Here is a 25,535-nt window from a genome sequence, read left to right on the forward strand (position 1 = left end):
GAACTACCACTTCCAGCTTCTGGAGACCCAATGATTAACTTGCTTATCTTCTACAACCCAAGAATGTTCCAAATCAAACCTTTTTCATCTTGATTCTCCTAGATTTTACAACAAATCATAGTGACAATACCAGTTCCATTTTGCCTCCAATTCAGTTGATTATATATTTTTTCTATTTATTTCTCATTTTATAATTGATATCTGGAATAATCAGCAGCTCTTTTCTCATTTATTTTCTCATATTTTTATTCCAGGATTTGCCTCTGAAGCAGGGAGTGTCTGCATTAAAAATGACCTGTAGTTCTCTGCTTCATAGGTTAGAAACTTATTTTAATATTTTGTGGCTAAGCACAGTCCCACTTTTCAAATTCTATAATGAATTACTTAATTGGCATTGAATGTGGACCACAAGCATATATTTCATATTGGGGTTTTCTTTATTACTTTAAATGATTAAAATTCAATAGAATGTCCAGCTGAGGCAATAAAAGCTTTATTTTTGCTTTACAGCTTAAAACATTAAATGAGATTTTAAAAATCTATTGATTGTAACACAAGTAAAATAATGCTATTTGGGCATTTTAAAAAATTCCATTTCTTAGGCCTTACATTGCTTGAAGCATTTATATTCCAAAACATAACCAAATTCTGACTATTCATTTTGGGGAAAAACAATCAGTTCACAAATCACATTTTCAATGGGACTGCTAGCCAGCATAGGTGAAAACATGTATAGTGTATTTACTCTTGAATTGTACACTGCAGATGCTTCTTCAGCTCCCTCCTCTTCCTCCATGGGCGGTGCTTGCAGCTCCTTTACCACCTCTTCCAGCCCTACCATTTATTCTACCTCAGTCACCGACAGCAAGGCTATGCAAGTGGAGAGCTGCTCCTCAGCCGTGGGGGTAAGTAACAGAGGGGTAAGTGAAAAGCAGTTAACCAGTAACACAGTTCAGCAGCATCCATCAACACCGAAGAGGCACACAGTCTTGTACATCTCACCACCACCTGAGGACTTGCTGGATAACAGTCGGATGTCCTGCCAGGATGAGGGGTGTGGATTGGAATCTGAGCAGAGCTGCAGTATGTGGATGGAGGATTCCCCCTCCAACTTCAGTAACATGAGCACCAGTTCCTACAATGATAACACTGAGGTACCTCGTAAATCACGAAAACGAAATCCAAAGCAGAGGCCGGGGGTCAAACGACGAGATTGTGAAGAATCTAATATGGATATATTTGATGCCGACAGTGCCAAAGCACCTCACTATGTGCTTTCTCAGCTTACCACGGACAACAAAGGCAACTCAAAAGCGGGAAATGGGTTGGTATTCACATTTTTTAAAATTCTATCATCATTATGCAAAACAAACAACCAAAAAACATTCCCAATTTTTCCTAATTGCTCAGCTCAAGTTTGCATATAAAGCAACAGTGCTAATTTTATCATTGAAATACATGAAAATTTTAACTTAAAATTACCAACTTTTACTAGATAGAAAATAAAATAATCATAGATTCTAGCAATAGATATCTTATTATCAGTATAGTTAGGTAGTAGAAAATGAAAATAATCTGTTCTGAAATAACTTAAATTTCAAATGAATTTATATTTTAAAAGGACTTAAAAATATTTTTACTCAGCCAGGTGCGGTGGCTCACGCCTGTAATCCCAGCACTTTGGGAGGCCGAGGCGGGCGGATCACCTGAGGTCAGGAGTTCGAGACCAGCCTGACCAACATGGTGAAACCCCATCTCTACCAAAAATACAAAAAAAATTAGCCGGGCATTGTGGCATGTGCCTGTAATCCCAGCTATTCGGGAGAACTGAGGCAGGGGAATCGCTTGAACCCAGGAGGCAGAGGTTGCAGTGAGCCGAGATCATGCCACTGTACTCCAGCCTGGGTGACAAGAGCGAAACTCTATCTCAAAAAAAAAAAAACAAACCAAAAAAACCCTGAAAGAACTAGCAATGTAATGACTCCATCCAAAACAACTCAAACAGTCACTAAGAGCTATGTTCTCTTTCACATTGTGTCCTCATATGGTTTACATTTTTTAGAGGATTTTAGACTTAATTTTTTTCTCTTTAATTGATGAAAACAAGAAAAAACTAAATTGAGAGTTTGATTCTCATCATTTAGATTCATGTATCATAAGCTTTTTTCCTTTGATACTAATACGTTGATTGTACAGAGTCAATTTTTTTTTAAATCACTCATTTTTTTTCTGTGATTCTGGGTTACTTATTTAGAGGGTGATGAAACAGGATCATGGTACATGTTTGAGTTTTCTTTCATCTCTGCCAGTCACACTACCCACTAATATAGTTCAATAGCTGTGTTACAGAATATTCACTGCTATAATGCAGACTAGTATGACTTTTAATTCCTTTAGTAATTTTATTGTAATATTTAATTGCTAGACTTTTAAATTAGATTTTTGTATAGTACATTCAAAATAATTTGTTAAAATTTAACTCTCTAGGACCCAGGATCTCCTACAATTTCAGTTTTACACAAAAAGTGGTCAAGAAGCTTTAGATTGGTTTACTACTTGATGACATCGCTGATCTTTTTTTGGTTAAAAATTCAGTTGAATATTATAGAGAATATTCTTAATATATATTAAACTTGCCCTTAAGCACTCCCTCAGTACATTTTAAAAAGTAATATCTACCGTTTAAGCAATAATTACTCTACACTGCTTCTTTACCTCCTTAAGGGTGATGTAGTTAAATGAAAATGAATATTTAAATGCTTTTCAGTTTTAGAAAGTCCAGATTAGTAAGTTACCTAAAAGAAAATAAGATATACTCTTTCCTAAAATGTTGCCATTTAATAAAATCAAGAATTTCAGAACGTAATATTTGTAGAACTATTACTTATAAAATAAGGCTCTGAAATGTAATGAATACAGCAGGTAAATACTTAAGTAACTGTGATAGTAACACAGATCTAAAAGTCTCATGAATATCATTTAATTACATATGTGTGTTTATTTGTGCTTTAGTGGAGAAAGTCTTTAATATAAAGTACCAGAAGATAAATTTTCATTTTTATATCAAAATGAATGTTGAAGGTTCAAATTTAGAGCAAATAGAATTTTTACTTATGGCTAGTAAACAGTGATTTGCAGTTGCTAATTAAATATCTTGACCTTCATCTTTTCTGCTTCTACTTTTGTATGATAGCTATATCTTAGAAATGATTTGAGTTTACCCAGGGAAAGTATAATGACATTGGTCAAGACAGACTCTTTCATGAAATAATTCATGGAGCAGAAATTCCATCAAGCAGAAGAAATGTCCAGCTTCTTAGGTAATGAAAAAAATATTTGAAACTAGTATATGGAAATGATGGAAGAATTTTAAAATTGGAATTTATAACAACTATATTGAGGAAAGGATGAAACCATACCTAAATATATAGAAAAATCGGCATTAAAAATAATTTTTCAGAGCATGTCAAGCTAAAAACCTGTATTCTTCAACAGTGAAAAAAATCTTAAAATGTTTTGAGAGATAAGGATATAGCCTTAGATCTAATGTGCCATAAATCTACAATTTATATCATACTAAGTATTTAGAAAATGTACTTTAAAATGTATACAGCAGTTTATTGATCTTCAAGATACCACATAGAAATCTGATAGCTTGTAGATGAAAATAGCATTTTTATATGACTAAGATGTTAGAGTCTAATAAGAGAATAAAACCATTAAAAAAAAGCTTAGTATTTGAATATTCCTAGCCATATCATTCTTAAATTTCTCAACTAAATGTCCTGAGAATCAGTTGCCCCATGTCTCTTCTAGATATTTCTGTAAGTTAAGATAGGATGTCATCTGGATGTGAAACCTACTTTAGGCTTTTTGTAATGAAAATTATTTTTTTGACATAGGTCACCAGAAGGATTATGCGGCACAAATAAATTAGAATGTCATTTTAAGACTTCTGAATAGAATATGCCATGATGGTGGATTTTCCTTTTTGGTTGTCATTTAGAAGTAAAATCCCATGTAACTGACTGCTACTTTATTTTTTCTTAAGCCATCATGCCTTAAAAATTAGTAACTTGACTACGTTTCTAAGCATTAGTGGATGTTTTCATGGTTTTACATGTCTATACATCTCAGTATGTATGTATTCCATTTTTACATTTTAGAAAAAAAAGATAGTTTTAAGGACTTCTAAAGTACCATTTTAGAAATTGCTTAATTACATATGATATTCTTCTTTAAGCCATAATGTGTATACTCACTCAATACTTCATCCCAAGTGAGATCATTTGTTTTGCTAGACTAGTAAAACTCACTTTCATTTATTTGCCCTTATAAATATTAGCTTGACTAGTATAAGTGAGTATAAAAACATGTCTTGCCAAGTTAATCGATATGCTCTATGAATTTTCCTTGTATTTCAAACTAAAATTTTCCCTTTTCTGTTATAAAATTGATAGATATGAATTACAAATATTTGAAAAATACAAGAAAACCTCATAATCTAGTCACTCAGTAAATCTGCTATTATCATTTTGCAGTATTTTCTTTCATCTCTTTGTATGTATATTTGGGGGATATTTCTACATAGTTTCAATAAATGAATATTTTGACTTTAAGATTAGTATAAAACAGAATATCATAGACTTTCATGTGTGAGGAACTGCACACTAGTTAGACCAAATGTTTGAATCTGTACCCAGAATGATGAAAAGAAAAACAGAGTTTACTGCCCATTGTTCCAGCTCCAACTTGATACTTATGTTCATAGAATTTATTCTTCCAGGGCCTTTTAAATGACTTGCACAAGTGATCTTTGATTTACTTATGTCAAATTTACACGAATGGCATTCCTTGTGCAGTTAGGATCTTTCTCATCTTAATATTACAGAAGCTCCTTTATCCCTCTGCTTTCCTTTCTTTGTCCCTTTCTTCTTCTTATTTGCCTTCATCAACAAACATTTCTTCAGCACCTGTTATGTTTCAGGAACTGTGCCAGGTTCAGGGAATATAAAGATGATTAAGCACAGTATTGCGCCTTGAGAACTTTTCCTATCATCTATCAGTCTTACTGAATTCCTGTGCTAGTTTCATTCCTTCTTTGCTCCATTCTTTTGCCTCTTTCCTAGCCAAGGATTCAACCTACTCCCCATTTCCATTGAAGATAGTGTCTTTCCTCACTTTGTTGTTGATGATTGAGGCAACAACTTGGTTACAGCTGGAGGGGTAAACATTAGAGCCAGGTTTAAGCCCGCTTAGCTTCTCTGTGTTTGAAGTCGTAATATTCCTACTGGATCTGGTTGCTTTTAGAGGAGATTTTTCTTCATAGTCATCTGGCTCCTGGATCTTCAATGTGAGTCAAAACTTAGGACTAGGAGGGTCACAGAGAAAGCTATGACCCTGACTTTATTTAAAAACATACGTGAATTTTTTTTTTTTTTGAGACAGAGTTTTGCTCTTGTTGACCAGGCTGGAGTGCAATGGCACGATCTGGGCTCACTGCAGCCTGCACCTCCTGGGTTCAAGTGATTCTCCTGCCTCAGCCTCCCGAGTAGATGGGATTACAGGTGACTGTCACCACTCCTGGCTAATTTTTTGTAGTTTTAGTAGAAACAGGGTTTCACCATGTTGGCCAGGGTGGTCTCAAACTCCTGACCTCAGGTGATCCACCCCCCCCTTGGCCTCCCAAAGTGCTGGAATTACAGGCGTGAGACACCACACCATTGCTCAAAAGGAAAGATAAGTAACAATATTGTTTTTACTTGTTTTTATTATGTATTTGAAGTGCTTCAATTATTTTACAGATTAAATGTGTTTGCCCGAAGTCATAACCACCATTTGGGATACTGTTTTTCTTTGAACATGCATTCCACATAGCAGATGCATTATAAATAAATGTTAAAAAGCATAACTAAAAAAAATAAGGGCCAGGTGCAGTGGCTCATGCTTGTAATCCCAGCATTTTGGGAGACTGAGGCGGGAGGATCACCTGAGGTCAGGAGTTCGAGACCAGCCTGGACAACATGGTGAAACCCCATCTCTAACAAAAATATAAAAATTAGCTGGGCGTGGTGGCACACGCCTGTAATCCCAGCTACTTGGGAGGCTGAGGCAGGAGAATCACTTGAACCCAGGAAACAGAGGTTACAGTGAGCTGAGATTGTGCCACTGCACTCCAGCCTGGATGACAGAGTAAAACTCCATCTCAGAAAAAAAAAAAATAAAGGTAGAATGCTGGTGCTGTAAAGCCCAGATTATAAAAATTTTTATTGAGAGCTTTAATTACTTAACTAATCACAGATAAAAATAATCTGAAAAATCACACTCCTAGAAAAGATTGTTTAGAGTAAAGCTATTTTCCCAATAAAAATTGAATCGCTAATTTTTTATCTAATTTCTTCAGTTTGGTTTACTGAGAAGGATACTCAAAAGAATAAGCTACATATACCTTCATTTGGTTTGTAGGCCATTTTGTATGGGGGTATGTAGGGTTTTTGGGGGTTTGTTTTTTGTTTTTGCTACCCTCACTTTTTTTCTTTTACTTTGCAGTTAAAAAATAACAGTAGTTAATCTTATAGCTTTATATAAATTTTGGAATTTATACATGGAATGCATACATGGAATTTTTAAATCTTATTTTGACTGAAGTACAATGTTAAAGGTTATAGTGACATTAACTATTCTTTCCTGTTAGTCTCAGTTTATTGCGCTCAATCTTCCTCCCTTCCTCCTACCACTCACATACGTTCATTTCTTTTCTGTCAAACGTACTTTGTTTTATTTTTGCATCATATAGTAAACTTTTTTACAAAACCTTTTTAAAGGTACTTTGCTCATGTATCTTCCTTTAGGCAATATTTTATTTTGCCAGCAAGCTAAATAGTTGTTTTTACTATTATTGCCAGTTCTGTTTCTTCCTTTGTCTTAATGGCTTTTTTTTTTTATCAAAAAACTCTTTTTGATACTTTCTCCATGTTGTGCTTTGATTTCTCAGAACATTGGAAAACCAAAAAGGAACTGGAGTAAAGAAGAGCCCTATGTTGTGTGGACAATATCCTGTTAAAAGTGAGGGAAAGGAGCTGAAGATAGTTGTACAACCTGAGACACAGCACCGAGCTCGGTACCTGACTGAGGGCAGCCGTGGCTCAGTAAAAGATAGAACACAGCAAGGCTTTCCTACAGTAAAGGTATTTACTTTATTTATCATTTGAATTTTAGTTAAAATGTAAAGGGGAATGAGAATATGTCCTGAAAAGTAAAATATTTTCAAATCATGAATTTTCTTCCCTCATATTTGATATTTGAATTAGATTCATCCCAAACTTTAGAAAGAATTTTTTTTTTTTTTTTTTTTTTTTTTTGAGACAGAGTCTCACTCTGTCACCCAGGCTGGAGTGCAGTGGTGTGATCTCAGTTCACTGCAGCCTCTGCCTCTGGGGTGCAAGTAATCAGGCCTCAGCCACCTGAGTAGCTGGGACTACAGGTGTGTGCCACCAGGCCCAGCTAATTTTTGTATTTTAGTAGAGTCGCAGTTTCACCATGTTGGCGAGACTGGTCTCGAACTCCTGATCTCAAGTGATCCTCCCGCCTTGGAGGAAGAAATATTAAAGTGAATTCAAAGAAATACAGTAGAAATTATTAAGAACTTTGAAAATAAGGTTTTTGAGATGGTTATAGTAATCAAGACTATTGGACTGAGAAAAGACTTGATTAATACTTAAGGCTTCGGTTTAAGAAATGGGATATCATTTGCATCCACTCAAGTACAGGAGGAAAGAAGGAAATGAGGGAAAAAAAAGAAATGAGGTATCAATTGAGTCTTAATTTTTTTTAAAGTTGAGACTAAAAGTTAAAAGGGACTTAAATTTTAGCACCTAGGATATCTTGGTATAAAGAATATTTGTCTTTGAAGACAAACCTCAAAAAAATGGGGGAATGGGGAGAGGACTTAACAAGTGTCCCTACCCCTTGCAAAATACTAAATAGGGAGGAATTTTGGCTAGTCATATGGTAGATTCTTATTAAATACAGTTTGTATAAATATGTTAGTTGAACAGTATTTTAAGTTAGGAGTAGAGGTGGACCGCCTTTCATTTTATACTTGAATGAAATTATGATTGAAACTCTGGATCAGTCAGGAAACGTGTCTGCCACCATTTATAAGGTTGTTAATAGTCACGTGTACAATATCAAGTCTACCCTTCTTCACTACATACTACCTTAACCCACACCCAGTCCTTCAATCCCAGGACAGGTAACAGGCAAGTGAGGAATCTATGTTATGCTTTGTGTAAATATTTGTCTAGCCAGATATTTTGGTAGTTTGGTCATTACGTTTAACCTAATTACCCTGACTTTAAGTTATGTTTTGTCTAGTTAGAAGTATTGTTAGATTAATTGCTTAACTATGATAGGGAATGAATTGACCTTAAAAGTTTGTTTAGTCATTCATTCAACAAATACTACACTCCTCCATGTGCCAGGCACTGTTCTAGATTCTGCTGACCAGCAATTTGACTGGTTTGCTTATTTTCCTCATTATGATACCATTTTATAGAGATGTGGCTGTACTGGAATAGAAAAGATGTGTGAATTTTTTAAGCACTTTGTTTGGCATGCATTGTACAATTTACTTTGTGATTTTCTGCATTCTATATTAGGAGATTCAATGTTTAACTATAAGCCTTATCAAGAATCAGGATTGGAAACATTTGTTCCCAAATGCTGTTTTAAATATTTATTTATTTTTCAGCATACAAATTATAATTTAATTTATGAAGGCTTGCTAGAGACCTGTAATGATCCATAGATCCCCATTTGAACTAGCAGTCTCTCAGACCATAATGTTTTGTCCCAGGATTTAATGATGTTATATGTATGTATCTAGTCCGTGAAAATGAGCTTCATTTCCTTGTTATTCATATAGCTGCACTCATACTTTTCTACTCAAGTAGCTTTAGTAGAATAAAAATTTGGTATATGTACTCTCATTTGATGATGATGATGATGCCACTAACAGTTTTGTGAGTTTTTCCATTAGTTATGGTGGTAGGTCCTGAGCAACCCAAATGCTGCCTGAAGTACTGTGCATTCATTCTCATCTGCTTGTACAAATAAATTATAAATGATAATTTATCATCTAACATCTAAATTTATGATTTAAGTATAGTTATTACAGAATTAAAACTATGACTTACTTCAGGAATTTAGCCAACTCTTTTATGAAAATGTTTTATCTCTATTTTTCTTGAAGATTTAAATATTTTTAAATGTTATTCAGTTACAAGTATAGGATTTGGTCTTAAATATTTGATTTTATAATTAGATTATTTGAAATGCTAATTAGTGTTTCTGTTGCATGTTTTCTGGTTTCAGCTGGAAGGCCATAATGAACCTGTAGTGTTGCAAGTGTTTGTGGGCAACGACTCTGGACGAGTGAAACCACATGGATTTTATCAGGCCTGCAGGGTAACTGGACGAAATACAACTCCTTGTAAAGAAGTGGACATTGAAGGCACTACTGTTATAGAAGTCGGCCTTGATCCTAGCAACAACATGACACTGGCGTAAGTACTTAGTAAGAATTTTTCATTATATATTACGCTCTTGTGTTAGGCAGAATTGTTCAGTTTCTAATGTATAGAAGATTTTTTGAGTATTTTATTAAAATGTTTTAAATATTATGAATAAAAAAAGACATTACTTCAGAATGGTAATGGGTTAAAATTAACTCTTTTACCATTTGCTAAAGAATTCCCATGGTTGGGCCAGGAGCAGTGGCTCATGCCTATAATCCCAGCGCTTTTGGAGTCTGAGGCTGGTGGATCACCTGAGGTCAGGAGTTAGAGACCAGCCTGGCCAACATGGCGAAACCCTGTCTCTACTGAAAGTACAAAAATTAGCTGGGTGTGGTGGCACGTGCCTGTAATCCCAGCTACTTGGGAGGCTGAGGCAGGAGAATCACTTGAACCCAGGAGGCGGAGTTTGCAGTGAGCCGAGATTGTGCCACTGCCCTCCAAGCTGGGCAACAAAGCGAGACTCCATCTCACAAAAAAAAAAAAAAAAAAAAAAGAATTCCCGTGGTAAAGGCAGGGAAATCAAAGCCGAGTGGAAAGCTGGCCAAAGACTTACTTTTTTGGGTTTATAATAGTAACATTGAAAATAAAAACTTCAATTTGATTTGCTTTCCTGAATTCCACTTTCTTAATGTTTGCTTTAAAAACTTTTTTTTTTTTTTTTTTTTTTGAGACAGAGTCTCCATCTGTCGCCCAGGCTGGAGTACAGTGGTGCTATCTCTGCTTACTACAACCTCTGCCTCCCAGATTCAAGTGATTCTCCCTGCCTCAGCCTCCCAAGTAGCTGGGATTACAGGCATCTGCCACCACACCCGGCTAATTTTGTATTTTTAGTAGAGTTGGGGTTTCACCATCTTGGCCAGGCTGGTCTCCAACTCCTGACCTCAGGTAATCCACACACCTTGGCCTCCCAAAGTGCTGGGATTACAGGCGCGAGCCGCTGCACCCAGCCGAAAAACTGTTCAGCAGAAACTATGAAGTGCCTTATTCCATCTTGATGTGAAACACATATTGCTGGTTTAAATTCACCGTCTGTTGTTATTTTCCTCTGTTTAAAAAATATATATCTTTAGATTTAGATTATGTGTTTTTCATCTTGTACATTTAAATTTAAAAATTATTTTTCCTTAAGCCTTTTGTAAAGGACCTTTAATCCTAAAATTGAACCGTAACAGCAGGAAATATATTGGTATGGGGTAGATCTATGTTGTAATTATTTGTATATTGGATAGTTGCTAAAGACTTTACTTGGTTTTCAGTTTTCTTTTGAAAGCCATTTTAAATAGATTGGTAAAAGGTTAGTTGGAAAAGACATTTTGAGAAATATTTTGTAAATTTTTTTTTTTTGGAGAGGGAGTCTTGCTTTGTTGCCCAAGCTGCAGTGTAGTGGCGCGATCTCGGCTCACTGCAACCTCCACCTCCTGGGTTCAAGCGATTCTCCTCCCTCAGTCTCCTGAGTAGCTTGGATTACAGGCGCCCACCACCGTACCTGGCTAATTTTTGTATTTTAGTAGAGACGGGGTTTCACTGTGTAGGTCAAGCTGGTCTCAAACTCCTGACCTCAAATGATCCGCCCACCTCAGGCTCCCAAAGTGCTGGGATTACAGGTGTGAGCCACCGCGCCTGGCCTCATAAATATTTTTTAACTTGTAACTTTTGAAAATTACTAAAAAAGGGGCTCGGCACGCAGTGGCTCACGCCTGTAATCCCAGCACTTTGGGAGGCCAAGGCAGGTGGATCACTAAGTCAGGAGTTCAAGACCAGCCTGGCCAAGATGGTGAAACCCTGTCTCTACTAAAAATACAAAAAATTAGCCAGGCGTGGTGGTGGGCGCCTGTAATCCAAGCTACTTGGGAGGCCGAAGCAGAGAATTGCTTGAAGCCGGGAGGTGGAGGTTGCAGTGAGCTGAGATCATGCCACTGCACTCCAGCCTGGGCAACAGAGCAAGACTCTATCTCAAAAAAAAAAAAAAAAAAAGACAATTATAAAAATAAATACATATAGGCCGGGCACAGTGGCTCACGCCTGTAATCCCAGCACTTTGGGAGGCCGAGGCAGGCGGATCACGAGGTCAGGAGATCGAGACCATCCTGGCTGTCATGGTGAAACCCCGTCTCTACTAAAAATACAAAAAATTAGCCAGGCGTGGTGGCGGGCGCCTGTAGTCCCAGCTACTCCAGAGACTGAGGCAGGAGAATGGCGTGAACCCGGGAGGCAGAGCTTACAGCGAGCCAAGATCGCTCCACTGCACTCCAGCCTGGGCGACCGGGTGAGACTTGTCTCAAAAAAAATAAATAAAGTAAAATAAATAAATAAATACATATAGTAGAGGAGGAAAGGAAAGAATTTACTGATTATAAAAATAGTACTTATTCAATATAAAAAAGTTGAAAACAGGCCAGGCGTGCTGGCTCGTGCCTGTAATCCCAATACTTTGGAAAGCTGAGGCATGCAGATCATCTGAGCCAGGACTTTGAGACCAGCCTGGCCAACATGGCGAAACCCCATCTCTACTAAAAATATAGAAATTAGCCAGGAGTGGTGGTGCATGCCTGTAGTCCCAGCTACTTGAGAGGCTGAGGCAGGAGAATCTCTGGATCCCTGGAGGCAGAGGCTGCAGTGAGCTGAGATTGCAACATTGCGCTCCAGCCTGGGCAACAAGAGCGAAACTCTGTCTCAAAAAAAAAAAAAAAGTTGAAAACACAGGGTGAAAAAAGCTAAAAACATGCCCCTTAAAAACTAACTTCCGGCCTGGCACAGTGGCTCATGCTTGTAATCCCAACACTGGGAGGCTGACGTGGACAGATCTCTTGAGCCAGGAGTTCAAGACCAACCTAGGCAACATAGTAAGACTCCGACTGTACTAAAAATACAAAAGTGAGCTGGAGTGATGGTGCGTGCCTGTAATCCCAGCTACTCAGGAGGCTGAGGCATGAGAATTACCTGAACCCAGGAGGCAGAGGTTGTAGTGAGCTGAGGTAGCGCCATTGCGCTCAGGCCTGGGTGACAGAGCAAGACTCTGTCTCAAAAAAATAAAATAAAATATAAATAAATAAAAACCAACTTCCTGGAAATAACCACTATTTTAATGTGTATCTTCCCAGTCTTTTTTGGACAAAATTGAGAAAATACTGTACCCACTGTTTTGTAATCTGCTTTTTACTTAACATATCATGAGCATTTTTCACATATCATTCAATGTGGTAACATACTTTTTAGTGGCTAATATTCCATCCTTCTGGAGGCAGCTACTAATTTTTTAAAAGTAAAATCCATTTTATCTGTTTTCTGAATTAGCTCTGTAAAGAAAGAGACTAAATGTATTTTTTTATTTTATTTTTTTTTTAAAAAAGGTCTCTGGCCAGGTATGGTTGCTCATGCCTGTAATCCCAGCACTTTGGGAGGCCAGGGTGGGTGGATCACTTGAGGACAGGAGTTCAAGACCAGCCTGGCCAACATGGTGTAACCCCATCTTTACTAAAAATACAAAAAATAGCTGGGCATGGTGGCGGCCACCTGTAATCCCAGCTACTCAGGAGGCTGAGGCAGGAGAATCCCTTGAACCCCAGGAGACGGAGGTTGCAGTGAGCCGAGATCACGCCACTGCACTCCAGCCTGGGTGACAGTGAGACTCCATCTCAAAAAAAAAGGTCTCTTATAAGCTATTATTTATGTTCAGATTTTAAAATAGTGATTTTATTTTTTTTACTTTTTATTATTATAAACAAAAGATTGACAGGATTAGGAACAGTGGTGAATGTTTAGAATTTACCCTTTTGTACTTTTTGAACTTGGAACTTTGTAACTTTATTACATATTCACAGAATTAATAGATAAGCAAAATTTTAAAAACAAACTTGTTGATTAAGAACATTATACTATTTATACAACAAAATGTCCCTTTATATATTTTTTTCTGTATTAGGGTGGACTGCGTAGGGATATTGAAATTGAGGAATGCTGATGTCGAAGCCAGAATAGGAATTGCTGGTTCCAAGAAGAAAAGCACTCGTGCCAGATTGGTTTTTCGAGTTAATATCACGAGGAAAGATGGCTCCACTTTGACACTGCAAACACCCTCTTCTCCAATTTTGTGTAGTAAGTAAGAAGATACGGAGATACTAAACATATGGAGTTTCTTTCATTTTCTGTTAATCTTTTAGACATCTCTAAATTTTAGATATTTCACATGCTCCGGCTTGTGATCATGCAAAATTTGAAATATTTTAAAAGCAGTAGTCAGGTTTTCTAGACCAAACTACAGGTGAATACTTGGGATACAATTCAAAAGATGTGGAACATTTTGTAGTTTCCTATTATCATAATATGCTGATTTAAAAAGTAATTTGGACCAGGCATGGTGGCTCACACCTGTAATCCCAGCACTTTGGGAGGCCAAGGTGGGAGGATCACTTCAGCCCAGGAGTTTAAGACCAGCCTGGGCAATGTAGTGAAAATCCTGTCTCTACAAAATAAAAAAATATATATAATAAGTTGGGTGTGATGGCTTGTGCCTGTAGTTTCAGCTACTCGGGAAGGTGAGGCAAGAGGATCACTTGAGCCCTAGGAGGTCAAGGCTGCAGTGAGCCTTGAGCGTGCCACTGCACGCCAGCCTGGGCGGCAGACTGCGACTGTTTCAAAAAAAAAAAAAAAAAAAAAAAAAAAAGTTATTTGAGCTGGTTATCAGAAGTAAATTACAAAGTGAAAGCATTTTCTAAGCATCTTCACTGTGTGGTAAATTGCTATGGTTCTAACTGTTTTGTGTTAGAACATGAGTAAGGTAAGCAGAACTTTGCAAATAACAACATGTCAGAAGTTTCAATTACTAATTATAATATTATAGTATAGTGTTGGGAGTGGGAAATTCAATTCTTATCACTAACCTTGACATGGATAGAAAATGATGTGTGCGTGTTTGTGTGTGTAAATTCAATTATGTTGTTATATATGTCTCACCATAATTGTAGTTTCTCTCTAATGATTATTGTTATAGGTAATAAATAGGAAAAATTTTCCTTTTCACATCTCTCTCTCTTTTTTTTTTCTTTTTTGAGATGGAGTTTCGCTTGTTGCCCAGGCTGGAGTGCAATGGTGTAATCTCTGCTCACTGCAACCTCCACCTGCCACGCTCAAGCGATTCTCCTGCCTCAGCCTCCCGAGTAGCTGGGATTACAGGTGTGTGCCACTAGCACCTGGCTAATTTTTGTATTTTTAGTAGAGGTGGGGTTTCACCCTGTTAGCCAGGCTGGTCGTGAACTCCTGACCTCAAATGATCTGCCCACTGCTCCCAGCACCCCCCACCACCCTTTTTTGTTGTTGTTGTTAGAAGAAGGCTGGATATGGTGGCTCATGCCTGTAATACCAGCACTTTGAGAAGCCAAGGCAGGAGGACAGGAGTTTGAGACCAGTCTCTCTTCCTGTTTCCTTCTGTCTCCCATTCCAGTCCCAGCTCTTCTTACTAACCAACTTTGTTTTCACCTCTCATTTTACTCCAGCTGTTTAAACCTGCCAAAAAGTTTATATTCATGGAAACTAACATAAGCCAGAAACTTATAATGGAAGTGTATTGAACAACATATTGAGAGAACCTGTCTCTACAAAAATTAAAAAAAAAAAAAAGCCAGGCATGGTGGCATGTGCCTGTAGTCCCAGCTACTCAGGAGGCTGAGGCAGAAGGATCACTTGAGCCCAGGAGTTTTGAGATAGCAGTGAGCTGTGATCACACCACTGCACTCCAGCCTGTATAAGAGACCCAGTCTCTTAAAAAAAAAAAAAAAAAGGAAATTGTTCAGATGAGTGCTTTTTTTTTTTAATTTTTATTGTGTTCTGATAACAAAATATGCCTCATTGCTCAGTCACTCATTTAGTCAACATAAATTAAATGCAGTTGTTCTCAATCCTGGGTGTAGGTTCGAGTCACCTGTAGTGCTTTAAAACAAACAAAAAGGCATGCCAATTGATGGTTTGTTTTTGGAAAACTTCATAGTTAATTCAATGGATGGTTACAGTGTGCCTAACTCTGAAATTAAAGATTATAGTTTAAGGAGCTTACAGTTTAGCAGGCTGGGGAAAAAACAGGCAAGTAAATGTCTAATTTTATAGTAAAATTATATTAACTTCCATATATGTGTATATAAAATCGTATATAGGCCAGGCGTGGGAGCTCACACCTATAATCGGAGCACTTTGGGAGGCCAAGACAGGGGGATTGCTTGAGCCCAGGAGTTTCAGATTAGCTTGGGGAACAAAGCAAGACCCTGTCTCTATTTTTTTAATTGCATATAAAAATTATATAAACTTCCAATTGTATTATAAAGTTATATAAAGATACTATACTGCACAGTAGCTGTGTGAATAAAGTACAGTGGAAACATAGTAAGAGCATCTAATTCAGACTGTTTAGAGATGGTAGAACTTGTTCTGTCTTGTCTTAAAACACAAATAGAAGTAAAACAAGTAAAATGGGATTTACTTGAAAAATTTTCATATCTACCCTTCTGTAGTAATTCTGGGCAGAGGGATTCATGTATAAATATGCTCCCTGAAAGGATATGATTCTTTTGGGGGAAATAAAAAGAGTTTTATGTGATTGGAATAAAAAGATATACATGATGAAGTGATAAGATTTGAGGTTACAGAGGTAGACAACACCTCTTTCTTTTTTTTTTTTTTTTTTTTGAGACGGAGTCTCACTCTGTCACCCAGGCTGGAGTGCAGTGGCATCATGATCTCTGCTCACTGCAAGCCCCACCTCCCGGGTTCCCGCCATTCTCCTGCCTCAGCCTCCCGAGTAGCTGGGACTACAGGCACCCGCCACCACGCCCGGCTAATTTTTTGTATTTTTTAGTAGAGACGAGGCTTCACCATGTTAGCCAGGATGGTCTCGATCTCCTGAGCTCGTGATCCACCCGCCTCGGCCTCCCAAAGTGCTGGGGTTACAGGCGTGAGCCACTGCGCCCGGCCGACAACACCTCTTTCATAAAGAGACTTGTGTATTCAGCAAAATAATTTGAATTTTATCCTGACCACTTAGGAAGCTTGATGCTTGAACTTGCGACTTTGAGGGCTGGATATGGGAGGAAAAGAAGAATAAACATAAAAATGATCTACAGTAAAACACAGGACCCCAAAAATCTTTTTATTTAAAAAATTAAAATGTTTGTTCCATTATAAGTTTCTGGCTTGTATTTCTTTCTGTGAATATAAACTTTTTGACAGCTTTAAGCAGTTGCAGTAAAATGAGAGGTAAAAAGGAAATTGGTTAGTGCGAAGAGTTGGGATTGGAATGGGAGATAGAAGGAAACAGGAAGAGAGAGAGGTAGAAAAGGAAAGGGGCCAAAAGGTGACAGAGTTGGAAGGGAGAAGAGGAAACAGATACTTGATCTTCTTTCTATAGATACTCAATGGAAAGAATTTCTAATATCAGGATTCATGCAGTGCCTTGTGGCTTTAAAAAAATTACTTCTAATTATTGGTTTAACAATGGCCATTGGATCCTTTGTCTTTTTGTTTTTAAGGGGATAGAAGATCATCCCTTTTTACATTCTTAACATCTTTCGTGTTCTCCAGACAATATAGGTGTATATGTTTTTTGTTTTGGTATGTATGTTTATATTATTTTGTTATGTTATATCAAATTAAGAATATCAGTTTTCAGCTAGGTGCAGTGTCACGCACCTGTAGTCCCAGCTACTTGGGAGGCTAAGGAAGGAGAATCACTTGAGCCCAGGAGTTTGAATCCAGCCTGGGATTCAAACTCATCTCTTTGAAAAAAAAAAAAAAAAAAAAAAAAAAGGCCAGGTGCAGTTGTACACGCCTGTAATACCAGCACTTTGGGAGGGCGAGGTAGGAAGATTGCTTGAAGCCAGGAGTTCGAAACCAGCCTGGACAACATAGCAAGAGTCCATCTCCACAAAAAAAAAATGTTTTAAGTTAGCTGGGCATGGTGGCATGTCCCTGTAGACCCAGCTACTTGAGAGACTATGATGGGAGGATTATTTGAGCCCAAGAGTTTAAGGATACAGTGAGCTATGGTGGCACCACTGCACTCCAGCCTGGGCAACAGAGTGAGGTCTTATTGATCTGTCTTTAAAAAAGAAAAAGGAAAAAATTTTCATATCTACCCTTCTGTAGTAGTTTTTAATAGGACAAAATTAATCATGGCTTTCTTACATGTAATATATATTAGATTTTATCTTATGGTTACTCAATTAAATATGACTCTGAATTTAAGAATTTTCTACTTCCCCTATTTCTACCTATCCCACAGCTATGGGGAAAGGATGGTATTGTTAAGCAAACTATCCCTCTCTTAAAATTTTGGACAGGATTAGTAATTTACATAGTCAGATGTAGGCTTTATACTCTAAAATATTCTATTAAATATGTTGTTCTACTAGACATTATTACAAAGCTTTATTCTCTTGACAGGTTGAAATATTTGCTTATTTTTCAGTATTCAGATATTCATTATTTTTTTCAACTTTATTTATTTATTTATTTTTTGAGACGGAGTCTCACTCTGTCACCCAGGCTGGAGTGCATTGGCGATCCCGGCTCACTGCAAGCTCCACCTCCGTGGTTCACACCATTCTCCTGCCTCAGCCTCCTGAGTAGCTGGGACTACAGGTTCCCATCACCACGCCTGGCTAATTTTTGGTATTTTTTAGTAGAGACGGGGTTTCACCGTGTTAGCCAGGATGGTCTCAATCTCCTGACCTCGTGATCCGCCTGCCTCGGCCTCTCAGGGTGCTGGGATTACAGGCGTGAGCCACCGCGCCCAGCCTCAACTTTATTTTTAAGACTGCTAGTTGAAAAGCATCTAAAAGCACACAGTTTTTACAATACCAAAAAGGTGATTTCTTTTTTGTGTGTTCTAATTTTTAAGCATTATTCCTTTCAAGTAATTTTTAAGCATTATTCCTTTCAAGAGTCTGCTTATAAATAACTTGGTCGGGCGCAGTGGCTCACGCCTGTAATCCCAGCACTTTGGGAGGCCAAGGTGGGCCCATTACCTGAGGTCAGGAGATTGAGACCAGCCTGAGCAACATGGAGAAAACCCATCTCTGCTAAAAATACAAAGTTAGCCGGGCGTGTTGGTGCATGCCTGTAATCCCAGCTACTTGGGAGGATGAGGCAAGAGAATTGCTTGAACCTGGGAGGTGGAGGTTGCGGTTAGCCAAGACTGCGCCATTGCACTCCAGCCTGGGCAACAAGAACAAAACTCCGTCTCAAATAAATAGATAAATAAGTAAATAACTTAAAAATAAAACAGTTAATGCTTAAGTAATCTTGACTTTAGTTCTGTTTTAGTATGGCGTCTGTTGCGGACCCATCTCATAAACTTTAAAGAAAGGACCTTTTCAAGTTAAATTATCTTGAATCTATGACAAACCCACAGCCAATATCATACTGAATGGGCAAAAACTGGAAGCATTCTCTTTGAAAACTGGCACAAGACAGGGATGCCCTCTCTCACCACTCCTATTCAACATAGTATTGGAAGTTCTGGCCAGGGCAATTAGGCAGGAGAAGGAAATAAAGGGTATTCAGTTAGGAAAAGAGGAAGTCAAATTGTCCCTGTTTGCAGACGACATGATTGTATATCTAGAAAACCCCATTGTCTCAGCCCAAAATCTCCTTAAGCTGATAAGCAACTTCAGCAAAGTCTCAGGATACAAAATCAATGTACAAAAATCACAAGCATTCTTATACACCAACAACAGACAAACAGAGAGCCAAATCATGAGTGAATTCCCATTCACAATTGCTTCAAAGAGAATAAAATACCTAAGAATCCAACTTACAAGGGATGTGAAGGACCTCTTCAAGGAGAACTACAAACCGCTGCTCAACAAAATAAAAGAGGATACAAACAAATGGAAGAACATTCCATGCTCATGGGTAGGAAGAATCAATATCGTGAAAATGGCCATACTGCCCAAGGTAATTTACAGATTCAATGCCATCCCCATCAAGCTACCAATGCCTTTCTTCACAGAATTGGAAAAAACTACTTTAAAGTTCATATGGAACCAAAAAAGAGCCCGCATTGCCAAGTCAATCCTAAGCCAAAAGAACAAAGCTGGAGGCATCACACTACCTGACTTCAAACTATACTACAAGGCTACAGTAACCAAAACAGCATGGTACTGGTACCAAAACAGAGATATAGATCAATGGAACAGAACAGAGCCCTCAGAAATAACACCGAATACCTACAACTATCTGATCTTTGACAAACCTGAGAAAAACAAGCAATGGGGAAAGGATTCCCTATTTAATAAATGGTGCTGGGAAAACTGGCTAGCCATATGTAGAAAGCTGAAACTGGATCCCTTCCTTACACCTTATACAAAAATCAATTCAAGATGGATTAAAGACTTAAATGTTAGACCTAAAACCATAAAAACCCTAGAAGAAAACCTAGGCATTACCATTCAGGAAATAGGCATGGGCAAGGACTTCATGTCTAAAACACCAAAAGCAATGGCAACCAAAGCCAAAATTGACAAATGGGATCTAATTAAACTAAAGAGCTTCTGCACAGCAAAAGAAACTACCATCAGAGTGAACAGGTAACCTACAAAGTGGGAGAAAATTTTCACAACCTACTCATCTGACAGAGGGCTAATATCCAGAATCTACAATGAACTCAAACAGATTTACAAGAAAAAAACAAACAACCCCATCAACAAGTGGGAGAAGGACATGAACAGACACTTCTCAAAAGAAGACATTTATGCAGCCGAAAAACACATGAAAAAATGCTCACCATCACTGGCCATCAGAGAAATGCAAATCAAAACCACAATGAGATACCATCTCACACCAGTTAGAATGGCAGTCATTAAAAAGTCAGGTAACAGCAGGTGCTGGAGAGGATGTGGAGAAATAGGAACACTTTTACACTGTTGGTGGGACTGTAAACTAGTTCAACCATTGTGGAAGTCAGTGTGGCGATTCCTCAGGGATCTAGAACTAGAAATACCATTTGACCCAGCCATCCCATTACTGGGTATATACCCAAAGGACTATAAATCATGGTGCTATAAAGACACATGCACACGTATGTTTATTGCGGCATTATTCACAATAGCAAAGACTTGGAACCAACCCAAATGTCCAACAATGATAGACTGGATTAAGAAAATATAGCACATATACACCATGGAATACTATGCAGCCATAAAAAATGATGAGTTCATGTCCTTTGTAGGGACATGGATGAAATTGGAAATCATCATTCTCAGTAAACTATCGCAAGAACAAAAAACCAAACACCGCATATTCTCACTCATAGGTGGGAATTGAACAATGAGAACACATGGACACAGGAAGGGGAACATCACACTCTGGGGACAGTTGTGGGTTGGGGGGAGGGGGGAGGGATAGCATTGGGAGATACACCTAATGCTAGATGACGAGTTAGTGGGTGCAGCACACCAGCATGGCACATGTATACATATGTAACTAACCTGCACATTGTGCACATGTACCCTAAAACTTAAAGTATAATAATATTACATTAAAAAAAAACTTTACAAGAATAGTAAATTTTAAGTAACAAAACTGTATAATATGTAGGATCCCTTCTGCATAATTGTATAATGTCAAGATTCAATATACTTCTTTTCTGACTTGTACTGTATAACTCCTGTGAATAAAGCAGGTCATTTTTGCAGAAACTAAAAAAAAAAAAAAGTAACCGACTAGTTCTTTCTGTAATGTAAATACGAATATGTAGAAGATAAATATATTATAAACCTTGGGGCCCCATTTGGCCATCTTATGCCTTTAACACATAAATTAAAAAAATGAGATATGGGAAGAAGTTTTATCAGTAATCAGTAAAGTGGAATTTCCACACAGTATTTGAAAATGGAGGGAAAGGTTATACGCTTTACGTTTCATTTTGGTAATACAATATATTAATGTAATTTTATACCTTTTATTTTCTTATCAGAACAAGATATACCATATGTTTCTGGAATGTTTTTAAAAAACAAGTATCTATTTCCTGTTACTCCAAAAAGTTACCTTTGAATAAATTGATTTAGTTAATTCTTCATTTAAAAGGGTATATCATTGTCAGTGTATGACCAATAACCCTTTCCATTCTGTTCACACATTTACCCTATAGGTTCGAGACAATACTTATTTTTTGTTTTTTTGTTTTTTGTTTGTTTCTTTTTTTAGACAGGGTTTCACTTTTGTTTAGCAGGCTGGGGTGCAGTGGCGTGATCTCGGGTCACTGCAACCTCCGTCTCCTGGGGTTCAAGGGATTCTCCTGCCTCAGCCTCCCGAGTAGCTGGGATTACAAGCATGTGCCAGCACACCCAGCTAATTTTTTGTATTTTTAGTAAAGATGGGGTTTCACCATGTTGGCCAGGCTGACCAACTCGAACTCCTGACCTCCTCGAACTCCTGACCTCAGGCGATCTGCCCCTCTCGGTCTCCCAAAGTATTGGGATTACAGGCGTGAGCCACCTCACCCGGCCTGTGTATTTGTTTATACATTCACAATTTCTTTTAAACTCCCCAGCATTGTTGAAAATGTCATTTATCATATACAAACAGGTTAAATATCTCTTATCTTAAATGCTTAGGACCCAAAGTGTTTCAGGTTTTGAATTTCTTTGGACTTTGAATTTCTTTGCATATACATAATGAGGTTTCATGGGAATGGTACCCAAGTGTAAACACAGAATTCATTTGTGTTTCATGTACAGCTATACACATAGCTTGAAGGTAATTTTACATAATATTTTAAATAATTTTGTGCATCAGAGTTTCAAAAAGCAAAGGTGTCACTGTTTCAGCCACCTTTGTAAACAATCTTTGTAAATAACCTGTTTGGCATCACCATCATTCCTGACTCTGAATTTATTTTTATTTTTATTTTTTTTTAGACGAAGTCTTGCTGTGTCACCCAGGCTGGAGTGCAGTGGCACGATCTTGGCTCACAGCAACCTCCACCTCCCAGGTTCAAGAGATTCTCCTGCCTCAGCCTCCCAAGTAGCTGGGATTACAAGCACCCACAACCACGCCCAGCTAATTTTTTGTATTTTCAGTAGAAACAGGGTTTCACCCGACTCTGAATTTATATGCTACCAATAAGCAATCCTTTTCTTATATTTCTTCACACATAAGTACTTAACACTGGTGCAATCATGACTCACTGCAGCCTCGACCTCTGGGGTTTAAGTGATCCTCCCACTCCAGCCTCCTAAGTAGCTGGGAATTGCATGTGCATACTACCACGCCCAGCTAATTTTTTTGATTTTTTTGTAGAGACAAGGTCTCACTATTGCCCAGGCTGGTCTTGAACTCCTGGGCTCAAGTGATCCTTCAACCTTAGCCTCCCAAAGTGCTGGGATTACAGGTGTGAACCACTGCACCCAGCCCAGGTGTGTAAATTTTTGAGCATTGTATTGGCACTCAAAAAGTTTTGGATTTTGGAGCATTTAAGATTTTAGATTTTTGGCTGGGCATGGTGGCTCATGCCTGAATCCCAGCATTTTGGGAGGCCGAGGTGGGTGGATCACAAGGTTCGAGACTAGCCTGACCAACATGGTGAAACCCCGTCTCTACTAAAAATACAAAAATTAGCTGGGCGTGGTAGTGTGCACCTGTAATCTCAGCTACTGAGGAGGCTGAGGCAGGAGAATCACTTGAGCCCAGGAGGCAGAGGTTGCAGTGAGCTGAGATCACACCTCTGCACTCTAGCCTGGGCGACAGAGTGAGACTCAGTCTCAAAAAAAAAAGATTTTAGATTTTTGGATTAGGGATGCTCAACCTGTATTTAACAAAGACAGGATACTTGTTTGTATCAATAGCTGAAGGCTAAATGATACTGCAATAACACACAATTTAAAACAAGACAACAAAACAAAACTCAGTGGCTTACAACAACCGAGTTGGTAAAACCATGTGATGGCTCTCAAAACTTTCACTTGGACTTGGCACATTACTTCAGTTCAGTTCAGTTTGATTATCCAAACCAGTCACATGACCAAGCCTGTCAGTAGAGCAAGAATTATAGCCTTTCCAGATAATTGTGTAACTATAAAAATATTTATTACTCCTCCTTCAATAAAGACAACTCATAGAACCGGATGATTGCAAGTTGATTTTAGGTAAGAAATAAGTTTTGGTGGTTCTTGTTATAGAATGCTTACGTATCTCCACAGCTCAGCCAGCAGGAGTGCCAGAAATCTTAAAGAAAAGTTTGCATAGCTGTTCAGTGAAAGGAGAAGAAGAAGTGTTTTTAATCGGCAAGAACTTTCTGAAAGGAACTAAAGTTATTTTCCAAGAAAATGTTTCTGGTAAGTACGCATATTTGTGGTACAGATATTTGCATGTTTTCACTTTGTTATATGGATATAGTCATAGCTACAGAGTAAAAAAAAATAGTTCAAAAATTTAATAAATCACTGTTTTTATTTCAATCAGATGAAAACTCTTGGAAGTCAGAAGCTGAAATTGATATGGAACTATTTCATCAGGTACAATTTAAGCTTTTTTATAATTTGGTTATTTACTCTCTGAGCAATTCAGTTTTGTTTTGAAATTTTCCTGAATCAGTAGATTAAATTTCTTCTTCCTATGGGATTGATATGAATTATTTAAAGTTTCTTTCTTGAGTTTCTTTAACCGAAATAGAATTATTTTCCTAATGGTAAACATGACCACCTCTATTTTAAAAAGTTAGGATCATTAACAAATGTTTCCATTGTTAATAAACAAAATCTTTCTTTCCTGATATTTATTTTCTCTGAGGATTTGCATAATCTTAATCCACTATATAGTTAAATAAAAGGGAAACCAATATTTATTGAGAATCTGTTATGTTTCAGGTGCTTTATATTTGTTAGACCTTCTTGTGTTTAGAAGCACTCATCACACTGATATTAGTCTGTATTTGCAGGACCTCACCATGTATTGTTTCCCAAATAACAATGAAAACTTGAAAACAAGGATCAAGACCTGACTTAGGAATTCGTATTTAGAGCAGACAGGACCAAACCCCTAGAAATTGAGACTAACAGAAGGCCAAATTTATAAGCAAGTTAGAAGGCACATGGAGAAGAGGTAGTATGTACAGGTGTAGACCTGAGACAGAGAGAGAAGAGAGAAACAGGAACAAGCTAATGTGTAAATTACCCAAAGCCTAAAATTTAGTGTAAGCTGATGGGGAAAGAAAAGAGCACATGACAGAAGGTAGAGAAATAGAAGAGGCAAAAATTAGACAATCTATAGCCACTTTATCCAAAAAGTTTATAATTTCCTTGTTGTTTTAAAATTTATTTTTTATTCCTTTGTGTATTTTTAAAAACCTAATAAAATTTAAAACATATATCCAATATATTGCCACACTCAAGGCTCAGGGCACAGCCAAGACTGTTCCCACTTCATACACCAGACACAAGTTCAAAGGTCCCCAGGCCACCCTCTTTTTTTGAACGAGTGGCTCAAACAGTATTTTTCCTACTGTCCCCTTGGATTTGATAACTTCCTAGAACAATTCACAGAACTCTGGGAAGTGCTATACTTAGTGCCTGTAGTTTTTTTGTTTGTTTGTTTTTGTTTTGTTGTTGTTGTTTTAAGACAGTCTTGCTCTGTCGCCAGGCTGGCATACATATGGTGCGATTTCAGCTCACTGCAACCTCTGACTCCCTGGTTCAAGCAATTCTCCTGTCTCAGCCTCCTGAGTAACTGGGACTACAGGCACGTGCCACCATGTCCAGCTAATTTTTGTATTTTTAGAAGAGACGGGGTTTCACCATGTTGGCCAGGATGACCTCCATCTCCTGACCTCATGATCTGCCCGCCTTGGCCTCCCAAAGTGCTGGGATTACAGGTGTGAATCACTGTGCCTGGCCTAGTGCCTATAGTTTTACAACAAAAGGATAGAAATCAGAATCAGCTAAAGGGAGAGATGCATAACACAAGGTCTCG

The 25,535-nt window shown here is 37.8% G+C and overlaps 1 protein-coding gene across 11 annotated transcripts in view; it reads left to right on the forward strand.

Annotated features, from left to right (window-relative positions):
- NFAT5 (nuclear factor of activated T cells 5) overlaps positions 1-25,535 on the forward strand; it is a 141,115-nt gene that overhangs the window by 82,970 nt on the left and 32,610 nt on the right. For 4 of the 11 annotated variants that reach the window (XM_031002553.3, XM_055366291.2, XM_031002555.3 and 1 more), the window contains 6 exons: positions 766-1,324; positions 6,995-7,187; positions 9,376-9,566; positions 13,501-13,673; positions 23,768-23,902; positions 24,030-24,082. In XM_031002553.3, coding sequence (XP_030858413.2) covers positions 766-1,324; positions 6,995-7,187; positions 9,376-9,566; positions 13,501-13,673; positions 23,768-23,902; positions 24,030-24,082 — 1,304 coding nt within the window. Of the gene's footprint in view, positions 1-254; positions 317-765; positions 1,325-1,500; positions 3,321-6,994; positions 7,188-9,375; positions 9,567-13,500; positions 13,674-23,767; positions 23,903-24,029; positions 24,083-25,535 lie in introns of those variants that run through there. The other 7 variants (XM_055366294.2, XM_063699686.1, XM_063699687.1 and 4 more) reach the window with 4 other exon arrangements.

The sequence above is a fragment of the Gorilla gorilla genome, chromosome 18 (genome assembly GCF_029281585.2).
Source record: "Gorilla gorilla gorilla isolate KB3781 chromosome 18, NHGRI_mGorGor1-v2.1_pri, whole genome shotgun sequence".
Classification (NCBI taxonomy): domain Eukaryota; kingdom Metazoa; phylum Chordata; class Mammalia; order Primates; family Hominidae; genus Gorilla; species Gorilla gorilla.